The 23,174-nt window shown below is 52.5% G+C and overlaps 1 protein-coding gene across 5 annotated transcripts; it reads left to right on the top strand.

Annotated features, from left to right (window-relative positions):
* Nucleotides 1-216: 216 nt before the first annotated feature.
* On the top strand, nt 217-22,660 carry Top1mt (DNA topoisomerase I mitochondrial). Of its 5 annotated transcripts, none has more exons than XM_085832016.1 (15): nt 217-356; nt 2,883-2,995; nt 3,454-3,564; nt 4,678-4,799; nt 8,995-9,117; nt 9,705-9,892; nt 10,364-10,508; nt 11,171-11,314; nt 11,525-11,710; nt 12,798-12,866; nt 13,444-13,558; nt 15,375-15,502; nt 16,073-16,167; nt 21,807-21,953; nt 22,434-22,660. In XM_085832016.1, exons 1-15 carry the CDS (start codon nt 253-255, stop codon nt 22,534-22,536), a joined length of 1,893 nt encoding a protein of 630 aa, XP_085688142.1. In that variant the 5' UTR covers nt 217-252; the 3' UTR covers nt 22,537-22,660. The 5 variants fall into 5 exon arrangements, with proteins under 5 accessions (XP_085688142.1, XP_085688143.1, XP_021039490.1 ...); XM_085832017.1 differs by having other exon boundaries at nt 9,708-9,892; XM_021183831.2 differs by lacking the exon at nt 3,454-3,564.
* Nucleotides 22,661-23,174: the final 514 nt, after the last annotated feature.

Here is a 23,174-nt window from a genome sequence, read left to right on the forward strand (position 1 = left end):
CTGGAGGTGCGGGCACTCGGTGTTTTGCCACTTAGATGGGTAGATAGGGCCCTCTGACCATGTGCCTCATGACTTCTTCAGGTTGCCGTGGCAGGTAGAAGCGCTGGGAGAGGAGCACTGCTCGGCCCTGGCTGGGAACGCCTTCCCAAGGTGGGCGGGGCAGAGCGGGACTCCCGGACGAGTGGGGGCGGAGCTCTGTCAGAAGGGCGTGGCCTCGGAAAGCGGGCAGCGCCCACGCATGCACGCACACGCATGCTGCTGCTGTGGCTCAGAGCCCTGTGCCGGCGTTTCCAGCATGTGTCCTGCCGCGTCTCTTCCCGTCAGGTGTCCCGGGTCGCGAAGGCGAACAGAGCCGGGTAAGGCGGGTGGGACGGAGCTCAGGAGACAGGGCTCAGTGACTTGCCGAATCCTGCTCCTGTGCCTGGCCACACCGGACACGTTGGGAAAAATCGGTCACCCATGTGATTGGGCCTGGGCCTCCAGGCTGCCGCGTTCGGTTTGGAGGAAGTCCCCTTGGAGTGTGGTTCCCAGATTCCCTGATTGGTCTCAGGCCCACTCCACGATTCTTACACTCTTTGTCACGTGGCCTTAGCTTTCAGTACCTACCCCACGTCACCAGCCTGCCCCGAGGGACTTCCTAGGGGTTGGGATGGCTGTCCAGGCTGAGATTATATGTGAGATTCTGATTTTTCAACCTTTCCCTCGTGTACTGAGGTTCCCGGAAGCGCCCAGCTCTGGGTTGTGGGATTGTTGCTCACAGCACTTGGGGGAGGGGGGTGTCCTGGTCTAATCGCTGGAGTGGTGGGTGGGTTCACAGCGAAGACAGCCCTTCCAGGGCCAGCCATTACAGCTGACCTGCTGACCTGCTTTTGGTAGCTCAGCCCCGGACTGGGGCAGCTAAGCTCTTAGGCTCTAGAAATTCCAGGGGAAAGACAGGGCTGTCCTGATTCTCCAAATGGGGCTGAGTTGTGGCCTCTAGGAGAAGACGCAGGGCCGCACAGCAGGACCTCGGGGTAACTTGCTTGATGCTCTTCTCCAGTGGGACAAAGGAATGTCACCCACGCCGCGCCACAGTAGTTGTTTATAGCCCCAATCTCAATGTCCTTGTCTGTGAAATGGGGATGGCCATAGACTCCGCCTAGCAGTTTGGGTGATGAGCTTGCTGCTCAGTGTAGGTTCTGAGGTGCTTGTCCACATTTTATGACATCGAATTGGGCTGAATGTTGGAGGGAAGCTGCCTGAGTCGTGTCACGAAGCACTTCCGCATGCAGACAACAAACTGTTCCCCACCTAGACCCACATGAGAAGTGGAATGGGATTTAAACCCCTATCTCTGGGAACCTTTGGCCACCACTTTTCTCTCTTTCCCTCCTTCATGGTTCATGGGACACCTCTCACCCCTCAGGCATCCAAATTCTGGCTACTTTGCAAGAGCTGCTCTGTTTATGAAGCCCGGCCCCGCTCCTTACTTTCTCACAGCACACCTGGAATTGTTTTCTGGCTCAGGACATGGTCCCTTGTCCCCTGACCTCCCCACCTATGTTCACTTTCAGGCATTGTAGCTCCACCACACCTGGTCCCTTCTTTGCAGGAACAGCGAGAAAAGCCCTTTAAAAAACTATTTGTCGCGGGGCAGCAGTGGTGCACGCCTTTAATCCCAGCACTTGGGAGGCAGAGGCAGGTGGATTTCTGAGTTCAAGGCCAGCCTGGTCTACAGAGCGAGTTCCAGGACAGTCAGGGCTACACAGAGAAACCCTGTCTCGAAATTCAAAAAAAAAAAAGAAAAAAAAAAGTCAAACCAGACATGATCGTTTATACTTATAATCCCAGCATTTGGGAGGCTGAGGCAAGAGCGTTTCAAGTTTGAGGTTAGTTTGGGCTATATAATCTCAACAAACAAAAATAACATGTTCTCTATTTTCCTGATCCTTTCTTTCCTCAAACCAGCAGACCTCTTGCCCCTCACAGGATACAGAGTTGAGCCAACCAGGCCCACCAGGATGGCTGCCTGGGAGCCCAGCATGCGCCTGGGAAACCCTCACCCAGGTTGTAGGAAGGCTCATGTCTGAGTCTGCCTCCTCCCTTCCTGCCTGATGCGCCCCTGGGATTGCTCATGTGTCCGTTCTGATAGCCGAGTCCTTACTGCTAAGAAACCACCCATGCCCTGTCCCACCTTCTCCCAGGATCTCAGTATCCTGCTTACCTTGGTGTCTGCATCCCAGGCCCTGGTGCAGTGCTGGCCTAGGACAGACTCAGATGAACAGGCCGGGAGAGTTCCTGTAGTTAGGTTGTGGCCTCATGCTGGGCTGTGCCCTACTGGCTCCAGAGTGGGCCTAGCCTGGGAGAGGATGCCCTGTGTTGGGAGGATCGGGAGACAAACTGCGCAGACCTTGCAGGGAGCCAGCCAGGGCATGCTGTGTTGGTGCCGGCAGAGTTAGGTCACACACAATGGCCGTCCCTTCTTCAACAGCCCCTGAGGTGCCCTGCCTCTGTCCCTGCCCTTGCTTTCCTTACCTCTCTGCTTCCCTGTGCATTGTTAGAGTCATGTCGTTCATCTCCTTGTTCCTCACAGGCAGGGCTACCCATACCAGCCACTCTTAGTTACCAGGTGTGATGGCTACGCCTGGGAAGAGATTTCAGAGGGATGAAGCTAGGGATCCCTTGAGCCTCAGAAAAGGGCACTGTCCCGCCCCCCCCTCCGCCCCCACTTCTACTCAGCTGGGGCCCCTGAGTTTGTACCCTGGCAGATGCGCACTGGAGAATGGCAGCCTGACAGCTTTTTGAGCCCCGCCCCCTTTCAGGCATTATCTTCCTCCTAGATAATAGGCCAGAGGCCTGGTGTGAGTGCCGTGCTCCACATAGGTGCTCTCCTGTCTTTTCAGGTGGGAAGAAACGAGCAAGAGCAGTGTGAAGTGGAGGCAGCTGGAGCACAAGGGCCCGAACTTCACCCCGGCCTACGAGCCCCTTCCTGACGGAGTGCACTTCCTCTACGATGGTGAGGACCAGGGGGTGTGCACTCCCACGATTGGGCTGCCTGGTGCTTTGGGCTGATTTCTTTCCGTACATGGTTTGTATGCCGAGAAGGCTTGCTGACCTTCCCAGCATAGGGTGCAAAGTCCTCTTCCCTGCCTGGGGTTCAGAAGTTCCTGACGGACTGGCGGATAGCAGGGGTCAACGCTGGAGTGCCCCAGAAAGTGTGTGTGTGTGTGTGTGTGTGTGTGAGAGAGAGAGAGTGTGTGTGTAGATGACCATTGGCAGGCTGCTACAAGAAAGGAGAGACATAGATTTGTGCTTCGGGGACACAAATTGTATCCAGACTTGCCCAGGTTTGGGTGAGCTGCTTTGGTCTCCCAGGCTCTTCTCTGTACACTCCTGGCAAAAGGTGGTAGAGGAGATACACTGTATGCCGTGTGTGTCCTGGTCCAGTTTGTTTGTTGTTTTTGGTGTTTTGAGACAGGGTCTCGCTCCATAGTCCTGGCTGGCCTGAAACTCTTGATGCAGACCACACTGACCTTGATCTCATAGATATGTACCTGCCTCTGTCTCCAAGTGCTGGGATTAAAGGTATGGGCTACCAGACCTAGACCGTGTCTCCCTCCCTCCCTGCCTCCCTCCCTCCATCCCTTCCTTTCTTTTAAAAATATTTTTAGTTTTTATTTTTTGAGACAGGGTCTGCCTACATAGCCCTGGCTGTCCTGGAACTCATTGTGTAGACCAGGTTGGTCTCGAACTCACAGAGATTTACTTGCCTTTGCCTTGTTATTGTGTACACACATGCTGGGCCCATACGTACCCATGAGGTGACCTCTGGCGCATGTGCCATGGTGCACTGTGGAAGTCAGAGGACATCTTTGCGGAGTCAGTTTTCCTTTTCCATTGTATTTTACGTGAGTTCCACGATCAGATCCAGGCTGTCATCTGGCAAACCCTTTACCCACACACGCTTGTTCTGAAATTCTTGTCCTGAAACTCTTCAGATTTGGTTGAGAGACATCTCTCAGGAGTAGCCTTGGCATCCACCTGGTGTTCTGTCTAGGCTCCTGTGCACTGTCTAAGTCACTGGGCATGGAGGGTTAGCCTCCAGTGGTCCACATTTCCCACACCGTGATGCGTAAACTTCTATTTCGTGCCTGTACTTTTCTATGTGGAAATTTGTGTTTCCAAATTACACATGTTAGGGCCAAGGGGTAGCTGTGGTGGAGTGCTTTTCTGGTGTGCAGGAGGCCCTGGGCTCATCCCCAGAACTGCAATAAGATGAAAAAAAATTTAAATGTGGGTTTTGTTTTTTTTGGACCATCGGTATGGTTCCATGAGGGAAACCTCAGCTTGGTGACTGAGTTTGATCCCTGGGACCCACATAAAGATGATTGGCTCTCCATGGTATGTGTAGTGTCTCCGTTCCCAATGTGCAGTGTGTGCACACACAATAATAATGTGCTATGTGTGTTGCTTTTTCACATAATACAAACTTGGTAGCAAGGATCGACGTGATGAAGGAGTCAATGGCTGGGACTGTTACAGACCCCAGAGTGGTGTTCCTGGGATCGTGTGGCCCTTACTTCACCCAGGGGCTGGTCATTTTTAACTTAGGAGTATACCGTATACTAAAGCGGGAGGTTGTATCCCCTGGATGGGGCCTGAGGCCGTCCCTCAGCCACTTGTGTGTGCTATCTACAGGCAAACCGCTGAAGCTGAGCTTGGCAGCGGAGGAGGTCGCTACCTTCTATGGGAAAATGCTGCATCTTGAGTGTACGAGCAAGGAAGTCTTTCGGAGGAACTTCTTCAGTGACTGGCGGAAGGTGTGTTTCTCAGCGGCCCCAGCAGCAGCCCTTGCGGTGGCCAGCGTTTGCCCAGCATGGCTGCATCCAAGATAGTAGCCTGGAGTGACCTTCTCCCTGAGGGCTCCACTAACAGTATCCAGTGCTCAGAGTGGGAGGCTGGAGCAGTCCGGAGGGTGTTTTCTGTCCCATGAAAATAAGCACGTGGTATGGAGGTGAGAGTATTGTGTAAGGTTTCTCTCTTTCCTTTGTTTTTAAAAACATGGTTTGTGTGAGCCTGGTCTGATCTTCTCATCTTGCTATCTAGCAACTACAAGCCTATACCCATAGCATTTCTCCAGTGACTGACAGAATTGAGCATCTTTTTCTATACTGTTTGTCACTGGGATTTTCCTTCCTTCCTTCCTTCCTTCCTTCCTTCCTTCCTTCCTTCCTTCCTTCCTTCCTTCTTCCTTCTATCTTCCTTCCTTCCTTCCTTCCTTCCTTCCTTCCTCCCTCCCTCCCTCCCTCCCTCCCTCCCCCCTCCCTCCCTCCCTCCCCCCTCCCTCTCTCTCTCTCTCTCTCTCTCTCTCTCTCTTTCTTTCTTTGTTTCTTTCTTTCTCCCCACCCCTCCACCCTCCCCAAGACAAGGTTTCTCTTTGTAGCTCCGTCTATCCTAGAACTCCCTTTGTAGACCAGGCTGGCCTTGAATTCAGGGATCCACCTGCCTCTGCCTCCTGAATGCTAGGATTAAAGGTGTGTGCCCCCACCTCCTGGCTTGTTTCTTTCTTTTAATGAATATGATTGCATAAAAGAGACTTCCTCATTGTGTGGTTTGACCAAGAGCAAGCCCACGTTTGAATTCTCCACTTCTCTCCCTATGTCTTCTGCCTGTCTATAGTTTGTGGTATGTAACCTGTTTGTTGTGCCTGTGTCTGTCCCTTAGCAAAGTACTTTGTTCTATATTGATTGAACAGTTACAGACAAAACACATTATTGTAGGTCGAGGGCATGTCAGAGTACTAGCTTACGATTAAAGCTATACATTATCTTGGGTTATAAAAGCTGAAGGCAGGGTAAGGTGTTCTTTTAAAGGCAGGTTAAACAAACAGACCGAGCACACAGTAAGACAGCAGGTTAAGTACTTAGACTTTTAAAAAAAATGTGCATGGCTATTTTGCCTGCATGCACAGATATGTGCACCACGCGCATGCCTAGTGCGATGGATCCCCCGGAACTGGAGTTGTAGACAGCTGTAGGCTGCTGTGTGGGTGCTGGGAATTGAACCCAGGTCCCCTAGGGAAGCAGCCAGTGCTCTTACCCACTGAGCCAGCCCTGAGTACATAGTTTTAAATGATTCCAGAGCATGTTAACTTGGTTGCACATTCTGGCAAAAGTTCAAACCTTCGAAGGCAAGAGAGATCTTCAGAAAATGACACGATCACGTATGATTGTCTCCCTGCCTGTGTGTACGTGCACCATGTGTGTGTCTGCTGTCTGAAGAGGTCAGATGAGGGCTCTGGATACCCTGAAGCTGGAGGTACAGGCTTTTGTGAGCCACCTGCCATGGGTACGGGGCACTCAGGTCCTCTGCAGGAGCAGTGCCAGCGACCCTCTTAGCTGCTGGAACACCTCTTCCGTCCTGTTTATTTATTGAGGCAAGGGTGGACTCTGACTTGTTACATAGCTGAGACTAACCATGAGCTTCCACCCTCTTCCACTGCCTCCCAAGTGCTAAGACTATAAGCATGCATATCACCTCTTTCTCCCTATTACAATTGTAATCAGAAATATGACTTGCTAAAATTTTGGCTTCTATTTTCATTTTTTTAAAATCTATTTTTATTTTATGCATATGTGTGTTTTGCCTGCGTGTGTGTGTGTGTGTGTGTGTGTGTGTGTGTGCCACATCCATGCCTGGTGCCTGGGGATTCCCTGGAATTGGAGTTACAGATGGTTTGTGAGCTCTCTGTAGGTGCTGGGAATTGAACTTGGGTCCTCTGCAAGTACAGCCAGTGCTCTTAACCATTGAGCCATCCCGCCAGCTTCCACTTTTATTTTCGTCAGTGTTCTTGGGAGTTTGTACTCTGATGTGAAAGCTGGTGCTTTCTTGGTAATGGATTGTGCCATTGCTGTTATGTGTCTGAGAAGTCTTTGACTCAGCAACGGTCACAAAGGCATTCTCCTTTGTGTTTTCCTAGGATATTCACAGTTGTTGGTTTTATGCTTAGCATGTGAGTGCATTTGGGTGTAGCATCAGGGGACTTACAGCTTGTGGTTTAAGCTGAAGCTGAGTAGACATTCTCACTCATGGATCCCTGGCTGTCCAGCACCAGCTGTGGGGACAGTGTGGCTTGTCCCCCATGCAAGACTCTGTCCCTGATCCTGCCTCTCACTATGACTCTCACCAACTGCTGCCTTGAAAAGCATCCAGGGACACGGGTGGAGCCAGCGAGCTAGTGCATGTTCCTTCCCGTCTGGCGTCCCTTAGTTATTAGTATAGCGGGGAAAGGTGGGCTGTTCTGTTCTCAGTGTCTCCAAGCGGGCAGGGAAGGGGCCCAATCCAGAGGATGGCCGACAGACTGCAGCGGTGGCTGTGCAGGCTGGGTCCTGTTTCCAGATGATCTCCTCTGATCTCTGCTGTGCAGGAAAGAGGTGGCCCTGTACTGGTCCCCATATGTCCTCACGCGCTTTGCAGATGACTGGGAGCCAGGACCTGATGCAGGGCTGTGGCTTCTGTAGTGAGGAAATGGAGGTTGAAAACCAGCTGCCGAGCCCACCCCCCCACCCCCCCCTGCCACTCTCCATGTCTGCATCCATGTCTTTCACTTTGATTTTTGCACTGTCACAACCAGCGTGCAAACAAGTAATATTAGCATTTTACTGTGTGTGTGTGTGTGTTTCTCCATATTGCAATGGAATCATCAAATTCTGATCTGCTGTGATTTCAACCATTCTTTCCAAAACTCCTCCCTGGGGTGTAATGACTTTTGCATCAGTAGTTAAAGGTGGTACTGGGGGAGGGGGTTAGAGAGATGGCTCAGTGTATAGATTCCGGGAGTTAAGATCCTAGCACCCACCTGTAACTCCAGCTCCAGGGGGTCTGATGTTTCTAGATTCTGCAGGCACATGTGTGTACGTGCACACACACCCATCTCCTAACCCCAGTTTAAAATAAAAATGAATCTTCACAAACCATGTGGAGCCTCCTGGAGGTATCCAGGCCCTGGCGGGGCCCTGCCTGTCAGGAGGGGCTCCTGCCCTGTGTTTGTGGGAGGGGATCAGCCAGGCCCTGTTACCTTGCTGTCTCCTCCCTCTGTGGAAGCAGAGAAAGGACCCTCTGCAGAGATCAAGTGAAATGCCGCCTTCTAGCTTCCAGGACTGAGAAATGACGCAACCTCGGGTTACTTTGTTGGAGAAGTATTTATAGGCGTCTAATTTAATTTTTAGCATTCCGTTGAGTGAATTTGCTATAATCTATCCAGTGCCTTATCGCTTTCTTCTTTAATTGTCCCTGGAGTGCAATCGTCATCAGACCAACGTGGATAAGTTACATAGGGATGGGATCCTGAATTGGAGCTAGTGGGTCAGGAATTTTTACCTCTTTCCTTACTGAAATGTTAAATTATATTTAGGAAGAGGTATCCTTGGCTCTCCCACACCACCCCCCTCTGGGTTCATACTAATAGAGTTTATTACTGTTGGCTGGAGACTGGGGCTAGTGTGGTTCTGTTACTGGGAGTCTGCCTGGGAGCAGCCACTCTGTCAGCAGACTCTTTGGGTTTGGAGACATGGGAGGCCTTGCTTTGGGGAAGGAAGTGGATTTAGGAGCTCACTTGGGGACTTCATTTGGTCATTTTCTGACAGAGTAAGGTTCAAGGTGTGAATTAGAGCCACAAACCTGAAGCTGAATCGACACATGCTCTCCTCTCAGCTGTCCCTGTTCGTCCCAGGTCTCCCTTGTCATCCATTCATGCTTTCCCATGTGGCCAGGAGAGAGCTGTTTCCAGCTGAGGCCACATGGCTTATTCCCAGGGCTCCTCCACTGTACACCTGGGTCCCCGGTACATTGGTTGTTAGAGGCCAGGGGTCTAGTGGAATGGCCTTAGCCCTCTTGGCAGAGTGCAGGCAGTCCTGTGTTTGTGGTATGTCACGGTGATCCTGTGCAGTGGCCCCACGTGTGGGCTCCCCGAGCCGTGGGACGGACACTCAGCACATGTTGTTGGTTTTGGGACAGGAGATGACAGCTGAGGAGAGGAGGCTCATCACACACCTTGACAAATGTGACTTTACAGAGATCCATAAGCACTTCCTGGAAAGAGCTGAGGCCCGCAGGACCCTGCCCAGGGAGCAGAAGCAGGTTGGCAGCAGGTTCTGGGAAACTCGGAGGTAGCAGGTGGGTGCAAGCTGTAGGGCGCCCCTCATAGAACCTTCCTCTCCGAGTGGCCTTAGGAGGTGGACCAGGTTCTGGGTGCCGTCACGGCAGGTGCTGAGTGATTTCAAGTAACACCCCCCTCCTTTAAGGTGTCTCTGGGATATAATTCCATTTTCCTGGGGCACCTTTGAAAGTACACTACCATTTGAAAGGTCAGGAGTGGCAGAGAACCCAAGGGCAGGAATGTGGGGGTGATCTGGCTCTACTGTGCATCTTTCCACGTCTCCCCTCTACTTAATGGGAACCTGCTACATAGTTCTTTCTCAATTGACTGGTTCTTGGCCATCTCTTTGCAGGGAGTTTGAGGCGATTCCAGAACCTGCCTCATTTCTTCCTACCTTGAAGGCTACCTTACATGGCAAGGGGGGCCCTGTGCGGTGCGCTCCCCACACCTGCTGGAAAAGCGGGGGCTTGAGGCCTCCAGCAGCAGCAGGAGGGACCCATGGTCAGCACAGGAACGGGGTTCACTTTAGCTTTTTCTCTCCTAATGCCCACATATCGTTTTGACTCAGAAGCTAAAGGAAGAGGCCGAGAAACTGCAGCAGGAGTTTGGCTACTGCGTTTTAGATGGCCACAGAGAAAAAATAGGCAATTTTAAGACGGAACCACCCGGCTTGTTCCGAGGCCGGGGTGACCATCCCAAGATGGGGATGTTGAAGAGGAGGGTCATGCCAGAGGATGTAATCATTAACTGCAGCAGGTATGTGGGAGTCAGCCTGCCAGGCTCTTGTGGGTGAGCATTGGACCCTGGCTGGGTCTAGCCCAGGCTGCCTACTGGGGTGACTTTTGTCCTTAGCTCTTTTGGGGTGGGACCCTTTCCTGGATGGGTGCCCGGAGACACTAGGCTCTGTTTCCATGTCTCGTGGGTCTTGTCAGAGCTCTGGGTCAGCTGGGCTGGTGTCTCTCCACTCGGGAGAACCACTTGTCTTGCTCAGCAGGGCTGAGGGTCCCTTACTGGGAGGTTTCGTCTACGTTTTCAGCTTTTGGCTTTCTGAGTGCTGGCACGTTGGGTGTGGGCTTTGCTGTATGCTGTTGTGTTGCTGTTACCTCTGGTCTGTCCTGTGTCACCTCCCTACTTCAGTGACCCTGAGTGACAGCTGTGCAGCAGCCACCTGGTATGTAGAGCTCTCTGTATAGAGTGTGCTGAAAGTCCCCCCCTGTTTTACTGCAGGGATTCCAAGATCCCTGAGCCCCCAGCAGGTCACCAGTGGAAAGAGGTACGCTCAGATAACACAGTCATGTGGCTGGCTGCCTGGATGGAGAACATCCAGAACTCCTTCAAGTATGTCATACTGAACCCCAGCTCCAAGCCGAAGGTGAGAGCAGGGCCTTCCAGGGAAGCTCTGGGCCTCAGAGCACAGGTGTCAGGCCCTCCCCTCTGTGTTGTTCCAGGGTAGCAGGCATGGGAGACTCCTCAGCCCTTCAGTTCAGCCTTTAGAGATTAGCCAGGATCAGCTAGCCAGAGTTGAGAGCAGCTGGGCCGATGGTTGCAGTCTAACAGGAATCTAAGTGGGGTTAATAGTCACTGTGATGGTTTCAATATGCTTGGCCCAGGGAGTGGCACTATTAGAAGGTGTGGCCTTGTTGGAGTAGGTATGTCACTGTGGGTGTGGGCTTTAAGACCCTCATCCTAGCTGCCTGGAAGCCAGTATTCTGCTAGCAGCCTTCAGATGAAGATGTAGAACTCTCAGCTCCTCCTGCACCATGCCTGCCTGGATGCTGGCATGTTCCCGCCTTGATGATAATTGACTCAACCTGTAAGCCAGCCCCAATTAAATGTTGTTCTTATAAGAGTTGGCTTGGTCATGGTTTCTGTTCACAGCAGTAAAACCCTAAGATAGTCACTTCACATTTTTCTGAGGCCAGGCTCTGCTGCCCCTGTCCCTCATCCAGTTAAACCTTCCTGGGATGCCTGAGGTGGGGAGATGTCCAGTCACCTGCTCTGCACTTTGTGGGAACATTTGTTGTCTTTACTTAGGGGGAGATGGATTGGCAGAAGTATGAGGTAGCGCGACGCTTGAAGGGGGTTGTGGACAAGATCCGTGCCCAGTATCAGGCTGACTGGAAGTCACCAGAAATGAAGAAGAGACAGCTGGCTGTGGCCCTTTATTTTATTGATAAGGTATAGCATGGGACCTTGAGAGCAGGGCAGCCAGGACAATGGTGGCTTCTCCCTGGAGCTGGAGCCTCCATCAGATAGGTATGTGTGTGCTTTGTGTGATTGTGTGATTTTGTGATTGTGTGTGTGTTGTGCCACTGGGTATATATGAGTTCTATGAGTGTGCTCCTATGCCACAGACCACAGCCATGACCAGTGTCTACCCCGATCTAGCTGGCACTGCGGACAGGCAATGAGAAGGAAGAGGGCGAGACGGCTGACACGGTGGGCTGCTGCTCACTCCGTGTGGAGCACATCCGACTGCACGTGCCCGCAGGTGGCCAGGGGCACGTTGTAGAGCTGGACTTCTTGGGAAAGGATTCCATCCGCTATAAGAACCATGTGACGGTGGAGAAGCTTGTGAGTGCCCTCACCTCAGGGACCGTGTTCACAGTGGGGTCTCTGTCAGAGCACAACAGAGCCACAGCGATGTCCTGGTGCACCTTCCTGTGTCTCCTGTGGCTGTGTGAGGAAGCATGACAGCCAGGGGCTTATACACACACACATACACACACACACCTATTATAAATGTTTTGGTTTAGGAGGCATGAAGTCCAGGGTTTGGATGCTGATCCCATGGAACATGGGAAGAATCCGTTTCTCGCCTGTCCCTGCTTCCACTGGTTCCACGCATGCCCTGGCTTTGACTACCCCTAGTGAGACCTCTTCCCCACTGGCCTGGCTCTGCCCCATGAGACCTGACGCAGCTGCTCCTTGCGCTCTGCTTCCTCTGAACACAGCTGCTTCCGCGCCTTTGTCTTACACAATGCTATCCTGAGGCCGCTGTGCTCTGCGTGACCCCATCTTGACAGCTCCACCTGTGTGTGGCTGCTCTGTTTCTACAGAAGGTCACATTATAAGGTTCCAAAGGGGATATGATGCCACCTTGGCACCCTTGGCAGGATGGGCAAGCTAAAACCCAGGAGAGGCCAATGTAGTCTAGGCTATCTGTAGAAGTGGGCCTGGCCAGGAGGAACTTCAGGCCTTCTCCCTAAAGTGAGCAGAGGAGAGAGATTGTTTTCCTGAGGCTCTGTGATGTTAGGTGTGTCTGATTTGGTCACAAATACAGCGCTCTTGAGTCAGCTGGGTGGACGTCAGTGTTGCTGGTAGAAGAGGGAACCAGGTGTCTGTGGCCTGCTAGCATCAGTGAGTGGCTCTGTAGAGGCACAAAGGGCCAGCTTCAGCTTTCACCACATGGTCATGGATGAGTTAGCAGTGAGTGACCACGTGCAGGATAGTGGTGTGAGCATAAAGGTTCCAGAGGGTAGGCCTGGCACTGTGCTGGCACCACCTCTTCCCAGGACCTGGTGTATGTACCTCTCTGTAGCCCTCTGTTGATGTGCACGGTGTGATCTTTCCTGTCCCTGTGAGACATCCTTCCTGCTCAGCTCACTTCTGCTCCAGGGGGTCTCCGTGTGGCTGCGAGTTTTGCTCTTCTCCATGGCAGGTGTTCCAGAACCTTCAGCACTTCATGGAAGACAAGGACCCTAGGGACGACCTCTTTGATGCACTGACCGTAAGCATGCATATAATTTTCAAAGCAGTGATGGGGTCTTAAGGTTTCTATTGCCGTGAGGAGGCACTATGGCCGCAGCAACTCTTATAGAGGACGCCATTTAATTGAGCCTGGCTTATAGTTGAGAGGTTTGTTTCGTTCGTTCTCATCCTGGTGGGAAACATGGCAGCGTGCGGGCAGACACTGCTGGAGAAGGACCTGAATGTTCTGGATCTGGATCGACGGCGGCAGGAAGTAGACAGTGAGCCACTGAGCCTAGGCTTGAGCTCCCGAGACCTCAAAGCCCACCCTCTAGTGACTCACTTCCTCCAACAAGGCCACGCCCACTCCAGCAAGGCCACACCCACTCCAAGGCCACACCTCCTAAATGTGCCGCTCCCTGTGGGCCTATGGGGGCCATTTTCATTCCAACCACCACAGATGGGCACTAGGGTGTCTAGTCTAACTTGTCTTTGTCCCCAGTGTGTTCTCTGTTCTGACCCAGCAGCTAAAGCAGCTTTCCTTTTGCTCTTCCGGAAGCCGAGGCTAGCCCATGCAACTCCAGTTTCCATGACTCCTTTCTTCTCTCTGTACCCAGACTTCCAGCCTGAACAAGCACTTGCAGGACTTGATGGAAGGGCTGACGGCCAAGGTGTTCCGGACCTACAATGCCTCCGTCACTCTGCAGGAACAGCTGCGGGTGCTGACCCATGGTGAGTAGGGCTAGCTAGATTGTCCCGCATGGGAGCTGCCCACGGGCTGCACTTTGGCGCGCCCTAGGCATGAGCCAAGCTAGGACTGGACACAGCAGCCTATTGGTGGAAGAATGCTTGAGGTCAACCCCAGAGTGGGGGTGGCCTCACTCGCCCCCCAGCAGGGAGGTGTCCTGCTTCCTGCTCCACCCCTTGTAGCTGCTGTCTCTGGTCTACCGTATGTCCTTCCCCTTCCTCCTTTAGGTAGGGTCTTGCCTCTCTTCCTCAGTCACTTTGGAGGTTCCTAACAGACCTCTGCACCCCTACACTCCTGACCTCTTCTGTACCCCCAAATCCCAAATCAGCTTTAGGTTCCATTCCTTTACTGCCACCCAGGGACCTTGGTCTCCCTCCACATCTGCTCCTTTGCTTATCTGAGCCCAGAAAGGCATGATTGCCAGTGCCCACCACCTATGCCCACAATGCTCCCTAAGCAGGGTTTCCTCGAGGAGATACTGTGACCCATGGGCTCAGGAACTCTCTGGTCAGGGCAGGGTGAAGACTCGGTGTCATTAAGTGCTGAATCCGGGTGTCTTAGTCAGGGTTTCGATTCCTGCACAAACATCATGACCAAGAAGCAAGTTGGGGAGGAAAGGGTTTATTCAGCTTACACCTCCATACTACTGTTCATCACCAAGGAAGTCAGGACTGGAACTCAAGCAGGTCAGGGAGCAGGAGCTGATGCAGAGGCCATAGAGGGATGTTCTTTACTGGCTTGCCTCCCCTGCCTTCTATAAGCCTGCTCTCTTATAGAACCCAAGACTACCAGCCCAGAGATGGCACCACCCACAAGGGGCCTTTCCCCCTTGATCACTAATTGAGAAAATACCCCACAGCTGGATCTTATGGAGGCATTTCCTCAACTGAAGCTCCTTTCTCTGTGATAACTCCAGCTGTGTCAAGTTGACACCAAACTAGCCAGTACACTGGGCTATTCCCCTACGAAACCCAGGCAGCCAGTATGGCTGACCTGGAGCCAGAGAGCTGTGTGACCCTGAAGACATCTCTCATGCATCAAGGGCAGGAATGCAGGGAGGAACCTTTTTTAGAGGAACTTGCCATAGGAAGCCAGAAGCAGGGGCTACTAGTAGAGCATCCTTCAGGCCCAGCCCTGAAAAAAAACAACCGCAGGGTCCTATTTCCAGGTGTGGTTTTGTAAATTTTTGTATGAATGGCCACCTGGCCTTAGAATTCTTCGGGTGGGAGCTAGTCTATGTAGATGGGCGACTCGGGAACCTGAACCTGAACTTCAGTCTCTCAGGGAGAACCTTGCTCAGTAAAGCTGGGTGTACAGAATACAGGGCCTCAGGGTTGATAGTCATGAGGTCTTAAAAGGATCCTGGGCTAAACAAGTCCAGACAACACTGCCTTGCCTTTCCTTGGGCCTTAGAGCTTCCAGCTTACCCTGTTCTAGTAGGAAATGGCTGGGCCTGGGATGGCTTTGGGGCTCCTGTCTCTTTCCCAAGAGGACATAGTTCAGCTCCCACAAGGAAGTGAGGATGCTGTGCTGCCATCACTGTGGCTAAACCCAGTTGGCCCTGGCTTGTGGGACATCTTAGGTCATTGACTTCTTCCTTGGGATTTTGTGTCCAAGAAGGGACATTTATAACATGTCCAGAGAGTCCTTTTAGGGCCAAGGATGTGGTCCAGTGTACAACACTTGCTTAGAGTGCCAAGGCCCTGGCCTTCATTGCCAGTGCCACCAAAGAATAGGAGGGAGGGAGGGAGGCTCAGAGCTGGTTGCAGCAGAGTGACAGCCGTCCTTGTCTTTGCTCAGCGGAAGACAGCCTAACCTGCAAAGTCTTAGCTTACAACCGGGCGAACCGGGCTGTGGCAGTCCTCTGTAACCATCAGAGAGCAGTTCCTAAGACCTTCGAGAAGTCGATGCAGACACTTCAAAAAAAGGTGAGTTGGAGCCTGTGGTGAGTGTCCCCTCCATACTGGCTGGTTCCTTCCCTTCTCTTCTGGGACATTTCATGGAGGACAGGGATGTGGACTGGGTATAGTGCTGTAGGAGGCTGGGGCCGGGGACTTGGAATCACACAGGGCCATGTCCTGGGCAGCCATGGGAGGAACCATCTTCTGGCTGCCTCTCATTTCCCTGCTAGGACACAGCCAGTGTTCTAGTTTATGAAAGAGGTCGGAGCAGTGGGGATGCTGGATCAGTCTGTGGCTGGCACGGGTGGCACCGTTGGGCCCTAGAGGCCTCGTCTTCACTTTGCTCCTGGTCAGCCCCATGTGGCTTCACGGGGCCTTCTCCCAGGTTGCTGTATCATCTGAGTTGTTTCAGAATGTAAGGCCAGGACACGGGTGGCATAGTTCACCTAGCATTTGTGAGGCTCAGGAGTCCATCTGCTATAACCTCCCACCCCCCCACCCCCCAAAGAATGTTGGGCCAACAGCTGTGGATGGAAGTCCTCAGGACAAGTCTGGGTGGGGATGGACGCAGTCCTGAAAGCGTTTGCTTCTTCACAGATTGAGATAAAGAAGGCACAGGTGGCTGAGGCACAGGTGGAGCTGCAGAAGGCAGAGACTGACCTGAGAATGAGAGGGGACAGCAAACCCAAAAGGTATGTGTGGGGCTGCTGCCCTGAAAGCCGTGACCCTGGGGCGGGGGCCGAGCCCGGGTCAGCCTTGACCTTGGGATTCTCCTTAGCTACTGTTGCGATCTTTGAAAACTTCATTCCTCATACACAGAAGTAGTAATAGGATTACAGAGCTGTGGAAGGTGTGGCCGTGGCCTCTGCCGCCGGCTGCACACTGCAGGGTCACCACTTGCAGGGCTCCCAGGCTCCTACGGCTCTTCCTGGATTTTGTTTTGAGCAGTTGGTGGAGCTAATTTTCACGGCACACAGTTTACCCTTTCAAAGTGCCCAGTTCTGCTGGGTACAGTGATATGCTTTAAGCATTCAGGGAGGCAGAAACAGGCAGATCTCTGAGTTCAGATCTAGTCTAGTCTACATAGTAGGTTCCAGGCCAGTCAAGATGACATAAATAGACAAAAAAAAAAAAAAAAAAAAAAAAAAAAATCAAAACAAAGCAAGATACACAGTCCTGAGAGATGTGTGGCCAGTTTCACAGAGAGATCCTGTATCCATCAGCATCCCCTCCCATCGCCCCAGCTTTGAGGAGCCTCGGTCTGCTTCACATCTGTCTCCTCAGGCTTCTCTGCAGCTATGCTGGGCTTATGGGCGTGGCTGCCTTGCCCGGTGAGCCCACTGGGTCTTGGTCCTCTTCTGTCACTTCTGGCTGTGTTGTGCCTAACCCTTTCTCTGGCTCCACAGTGGTCTTCAGTTCATCTTGAATTTACTTTTATCTGGGGTCTGAGGGTTTAGCCTCACTCCTGGGACTACCAGATTCTCTGGCACTGGGGGCCACGCAACCATTTCTGTCCTTACCAAGTGCACCCGGCCCCTGTGTTGGAAATCGGTTGTTTGCAGGTGTGGGGTTCATTTATGGCCTTTGGTTTTGTTCTGTTCATCTGTGTCCTGGGTCCACCCCAGGCCATCCTGGTGGCTGAGTGTGGGGAATCAGGAAGAATAAAACTGTCAACTTTTTTCTTTTCTTCTTTGAGACAAAGTCTCATCGTGTACCCTAGGCTGGTCTCGAACCCATGGTCCTGCCTCGCCCTCCTGAGGACTGAGATTATAGGCATGTACCACCTCTGTCTAACACCTAACTCTGTGTTGTGGCTACATGCCGACACTTGAAATCCACCTCCCCCCATGCACTGAGGGGTGGTGTTGTGCTTGCTGGTTATTTTGAAAGCCCCACACCATGTGGTACCAAGTCTCAATACAGTCTAGAAGCACCTGGAACCCCAGCCCTTGGGGTAGATCAGGAGGCGCAGAAGCCTGGATCATTCTCAGCTACATAGCAAACTCAGGGCCATCCTGGGTTACATGAGGGCTTATGTTTAAAAAAAAATCAATATAATTTAAACTAAGTCTTCCTTAACCTCTCAGCAAACATTTGTAGTCTTTCAAGGAAAAGCTAAGTGTTGTGTTCCCATGCAGGTATAAACAGGCTTTTTAGCTCATATTTGGGTTGTTCATGGCCACTTCTGTTAGGGGTTCCCCAGTCTACCTTGGGTCCAGTGATAACATTTCTTGGGCTCAGTGCACACTGCTCATTGCTGAGATTGACCACGGCAGAGCAGAGCGGGCAGAGCACCTGGGCTGTGTCCAGGATTCTGTGGGAGCCCCTCTCTGAGACTGCCATGGTACCTTGAGGTTGTCACTCAGTGCTGTCCCTTCTGCATTTCACAGCTGTCACCCACTGTCCTTTCCTCCCCCTTCTGCCCCCCCAACACACACCTTGATACAAGATCCACACTCACGTTCAGTAAACACACCCTGCAGATGTTCCCTTTCTTACCCAGAGGCCACATCTGGACAGGAACGTTTTCACAGATGGGGCTTTAAACTCACATGCAGGCTGTGTCCTGGGTAAGAGGGCTCATGTGCCCTGTCCAGGAGTTCCTCCTGCTCACTTAGGCAGTAGCCAGCCCCATTTGGAGCAGACTGTGTCTGACAGCCACACTGCCTCCCCAGGGGAAGGCAGGATGTAATCAGGCTCTTTTTCAGAGGCTGCAAACTGCTCGTGCAGGAGGCTGACATCAGCAGTGAGTCCTCCAGGGCTGAGTCCCATCTGGTGGGCCTTGTGCTGAGGCAGCAGTTACAGGATCCACGGGCTAGGAATGGACACAGGCTGCCACTCCTGATTTCCCATGGTGGCCAGTGTTAGGCTCCCAGCCGACAGGCAGCAAAGGCTCTCAGCTTAGGACTCCAGAGGAGTGCCCAAAGTTGGTAGAGCTGCTGTGGCAGGCAATGAGAGGTTTAGGTCAGGACCAGGACCAACTGGGAGAGCTGTGAACTCAGGAACCCAGAGAGGTGGCCTGGAGCTGAGTCCAGTCCTGAGCCTTTGCACCTCAACATGTTAGAGTCAGAAAAGGGATATCAGTCCAGAGTCCCCCGCCTTTGGGTGCCCGGTGGCCCAGCCCCAGAGCTCACTAGCAACCTGACTATCTCTGAGCCCTGGGCGGATCCTCCTCTAGTCTGTCTCCTCCCAAAGCTTCCAGGAGGCAAAACCGTGGTCAGGATACTTAGGAAGACTTTTCAAACCTTAACACTCAGGGTTTCAGTTCCAACACTCCCACCGGCTACAGAAACATCTGTGGCCTTTAACACTGCCCCATCCCTGCACCTTTTATGGCGCTGAGCCCTCTGTCCTCATGACAGTGAAGACTAAGTGTTACACAGTGCACCAGTTTCACTCGTGTGCCTAGATGTAGAGTCTTTCATCTCTCCTTTTATTTGTTGGTTTTTTATTTTGGGCGGGGGTAGTAGGTGTCATAAGGTCTCATTACATAGCCCTGGCTGGCCTGGAACTTGCTATGTAGTCCAGGCCAGCTTTGAACTCACAGAGATCTGATGCCTCTGCCTCTTGAAGTGCTGGCGTGAAAGGTATGTGCCACCACACCTAGTCCCTTCCTGCCCCCAGGTGATCTTGACATCTTACCCTATCATTTTTAAAAATTATATATTTATTTTTATGTGTATGGAAGTTTTGCTTGCACATATGTATGTTTGTGTACAGAATGCCCAAGGGGACCAGCAGGGGGCATCAGCTCCTCGGGGACTGGAGTCACAGATGGTTGTGAGCTGCCTTGTGGGGTCTAGAATCAAGTCTGAGTCTCTGGAAGAGTAGCCCGTGCTCATCTTCTCTGCTGCTTCCTTACCATTGGGATGCTGCTTTGAGTCCAGGCTCCAGGGGCACAGAGGAGTGAGTGTTAGCCACCACGCTCTGACCTTTCTTTTGCTATAGGACTTCCATTGTGTTTCAGAGTCACCCCTGTGGTATCCCCGGGGGGGGGGGGGCACATCTGGGTTGATGCCTGAGGGTGTAGCATATGCTGGGAGCTGAGCATGCAGCAAAGGAGGCAGGCTCAGCGAAGGGAAAATTTCACAAGGGAAGAAAACATCTGTGTACTCAGGCTCCTTTCTGATTTGCTCCCTTTATTCTTGGCACCACAAACGGGATGGCACTCGATGGATCACATATGCGAGACGCCCGTCTATCTGGAAAGTTTCTGAGCCCTTTCCCATGAGCCAAGATCCAGACTTTAAGAAGGAAAGCCAGGCTCAGCATGAACTATGTTGTCTGTCTGCAGAACATATTGAGCCTAATGAGCAAGAATAGCAGGAACCCTCGTGAAATACTAATTCCAGGCACCACCCATAGGCCAGCCTGTCCTGTGGGCTCTCCTGCCGGTAGCTAGCCAAGCCTAGCTCTGGTGACTTGCCTCACCTTGGGTGACCACCTAACTTACGGCAATGCAGCTGCTGGTGGTCTGTTGGCCTCGTTTCCCGCTCTCGTAAATGGTTGCTTCTGCCACAGTGTGTGCAGGTGGATAGTCACCACCCGTGCACACGGAGTTGCTCAGTTATTCTTGTCTGGCACGGGGACCTTCCGCTTCCTTTTCTTGACTTGGCTAGACCAGAGCAGCGTTAACAGTCTGTGGGGGTCACTGTGTCTTGCATCCAACCTGAGAGACAGAGCTTTTGGTCTCAGTCGTCAGCATGGTGGTCACTGTGTGCTTGCATGGATACTTCTCCCGGGATTTGCAGGGTTGCGTGTGCACACGTGTGACCATGATGGGTGCTGGGGACTGTCAGGTGTCCTTTCTGAGATGACGGTGGGGTTTGTCCATCTGTTTCAGTTGCATGCCCATGGCTGTGATCTCTGCCCTTTATCTCATGCAGAATTGGGCTTCCGTTCCTTTGCAGCTTCTCTTCTGTTTCCAGAGGGTGGGATGCCTTTGTCTGCTTTGATCAGAGTAATGCTGGCTCCAGAAAATGAGTTGGGACGTGTTTCCCTCCTTTACTGGAGACCTGGTGCTGGTGGCTCTGTAGGCATTTGATGGAGGGCTCCGGCGGTGCCCTTATGGGGGCTTTGCTTTGGTAGAAGCTTTTAGTGATCAGTTTGGACTCTGCTTGACATCTATCTGTCCAGGTTTCGCATTCCTTCTTGAGTTAGTGAGTTCTGTTGTTTTTCGGGAGCAGTCGGTTATAAGGCTTTGTGTCCAGCTGTCCACGACACCCCCACTCCTTTGTGCTTCTGGAATGTCCTTGAGCATTTCTGACCGAGTGACTACAGTTCCTAAGGGCTGAAGTTTTCTCCTTGTGACAAGCTTCCTGAGGTGCGGAGCTCTGCCTTCTCACAGTGGCGTGCTGCAGATGTCAGTTAGACCAGGGGGCATTCAGTGAGGCGTGCAGCTGTCACAGCACAGCTGCTACGAAATGTCCCATGTGTCGCCCGAAGTGCTCTGTGGGGCACGAGGCTCCTTCCTGCCTCCTTCCCTGCATACGGTGGCCCACGGGTCACACTTGGCCTCCTGGCCTTTTTGCTTGTGCTCTTGACAGCGACTCTGCCATTGCTGGAGCGTGGCTGTCACTGAGCAGGTGGTTGCTGTGGCTCCTGCTGCCCAGCCTTTTGCAGCTCGTTCCCATGCGTGTCTGCTCTTCCACATTTGTGTCTGCAGCACTGGTCCCTAGGGTTGGGATCAGCGTACCACGTGGTGGCAGGATCAGTAGCAGGTTGCCATGGGCAGGTAAGGAGAAGGGCGAAAGGGGGACCTCGTTTTAAAATTTATTTTCTTTAATGAGTTTTTTTTTTTTATCTATTTATCATTTTATGTCTATGGGTCTTTTACCTGCTTGTATGTCTGTGCACCGTGCGTGTGCCTGGTGCCCGAGGAGGCCAAAGGAGGACCTCGAATCGCCTGATACTGGAGTTACAGACGGTTCTGAATTGCCATGTGGGTGCTGGACATTGAACTCAGGTTGTCTGGAAGAACAGCCAGTGCTCTTAACTGCTGAGCTAACTCTCTAGCCCCATTAATTTCTTTAAGAAGACAGAAATAAGGGCTGGACAGCTTCTCGAGTCATAGAGGCATCTGTTCCTGTGCCTGTTCTTAGCCTTGCCCACCCCTTGTTGGCATTGCACGGTTCCCTCCATCCATGGAGCCAGCAGCCTCCCTGGGTGTGGTGCGAGTTGGCCTCAGCTTTGACCCCTCTGGACTTCTCTCGCTTTATGCCTGGAGAAGGCTAACGAGGCCATTTGCAGGAGGGATGTGAAGGTGGGGCAGAGGAGGTGGTGACGCGGGTCTGCTCTCGGCAGCTGGCACAGGGATCCCCTCTTCCAACAGTTTCCTTCAGAAGCAGCAACGATTGTTAAAGCTGGAAGAACAGCTGGCCCGATTGTGCGCGAAGGCCACAGACAAGGAGGAGAATAAGCAGGTGGCCCTGGGCACTGCCAAGCTCAACTATCTGGACCCCAGGATCAGCATCGCATGGTGTGTGATCTGAGGCCACTGTCCCCGTGTGTGACCTGAGGGCTCTAGGAGGCCCCAGCACAATCCCATAGGTGCCCCACCCTGTCTCTGGTCCTGTGCTAGGCACAACTTCTTGTGACAGGGGCCACCTAACTGGATGGCCCCGATGGCTCTGTTCCTGAGTCCAAGTCCTGTCTTTAGACCTCTTTCCTCTGAGCTTTGGGGTGGCTGGGACTGCCAGTACCCTGTGAGCACTAAATCACATGAGTGCTTGGTCTGCCCACTGGGGGTTGGGGGGCAGGTTGGGCCTTGCTCAGTGGCTAGCTAGGCCATACCAGGGATGTCATGATTCCTGGGGAAGGGATACAATTGGTTGTGATGTCCCGGAGAACAGGTCTAGGTGGCACTGGGTATCTTGGTCACCCAGATGTGCAGAGGCCACTACCTCTTTCCACACCTTGGCAGCAGGGCAGGACTCAGAACTGATGTTGTTACCTCCAGGTGTAAGAGATTTGGAGTGCCTGTGGAGAAGATCTACAACAAGACCCAGAGAGAGAGGTTTGCCTGGGCCTTCAACCAGGCAGGTGAAGACTTTGAATTCTAAGCAGCCTCTTTGCCGCTGAAATGTTCTTTCTCACTGTGAAGCAGTATTGTGGTTTTTCTAGAATAAAATGTTGGGGGAAGGTGTTTGTCACTGTGACCTAGAATAAAGGCCCCAACAACGCTGACTGACCTTGGAAACACCCTGAGCGTGGCCTGAGTCTCCCACCAGCTGCTTCCAGCCCCCTGAGTGAGGTTTCTGTTTGAGGAGAGAGCGGGGGTGGGGGTGGGGGAGGGATGGAGGCCGGGGTGGCTGGGACCCATCACCATATACCTGAGCTCGACACAAGGTTACAGATGTCCTTAGCACAGTTTCCAGTGGTAGTTTTCAGTTCCTGCCTCAGCCAAGCTTAAGATGGAATCCAGGACTCAAATATGGCAAGCACACACGTTACCACGGAACATACCTCCAGCCGTGCATACATGTTACCACGGAACATACCTCCAGCCATCTATAGCCTCTGATTCATGTCTTTCTGCCTTGGTTTAGCAGCCTTGTATTCTTCCAGGTCTTGTTCTGCTCCTTGAGTTTCTGTGTCCTCTGGGGTCACAGTCTTTTCTGGCACTATTGCCTGGGCGTGCCTGCCCTGGCTGCTGCTTTGCTCCAGTTATGTACCCCACTGCAGGAATTTAAGTGAAGTT

Source organism: Mus caroli, unplaced genomic scaffold (genome assembly GCF_978045245.1).
Source record: "Mus caroli unplaced genomic scaffold, Mus_caroli_1 scaffold_16, whole genome shotgun sequence".
Lineage (NCBI taxonomy): Eukaryota > Metazoa > Chordata > Mammalia > Rodentia > Muridae > Mus > Mus caroli.

Excerpts from the sequence above, each read along its gene's own strand:
- Top1mt (XM_085832016.1), top strand. The coding sequence starts at position 253 with ATGCTGCTGCTGTGGCTCAGAGCCCTGTGCCGGCGTTTCCAGCATGTG. Across the intron at positions 357-2,882 it reads GCGAAGGCGAACAGAGCCGG|GTGGGAAGAAACGAGCAAGA; the intron begins GTAAGGCGGGTG and ends CTGTCTTTTCAG. Across the intron at positions 9,118-9,704 it reads TGCCCAGGGAGCAGAAGCAG|AAGCTAAAGGAAGAGGCCGA; the intron begins GTTGGCAGCAGG and ends GTTTTGACTCAG.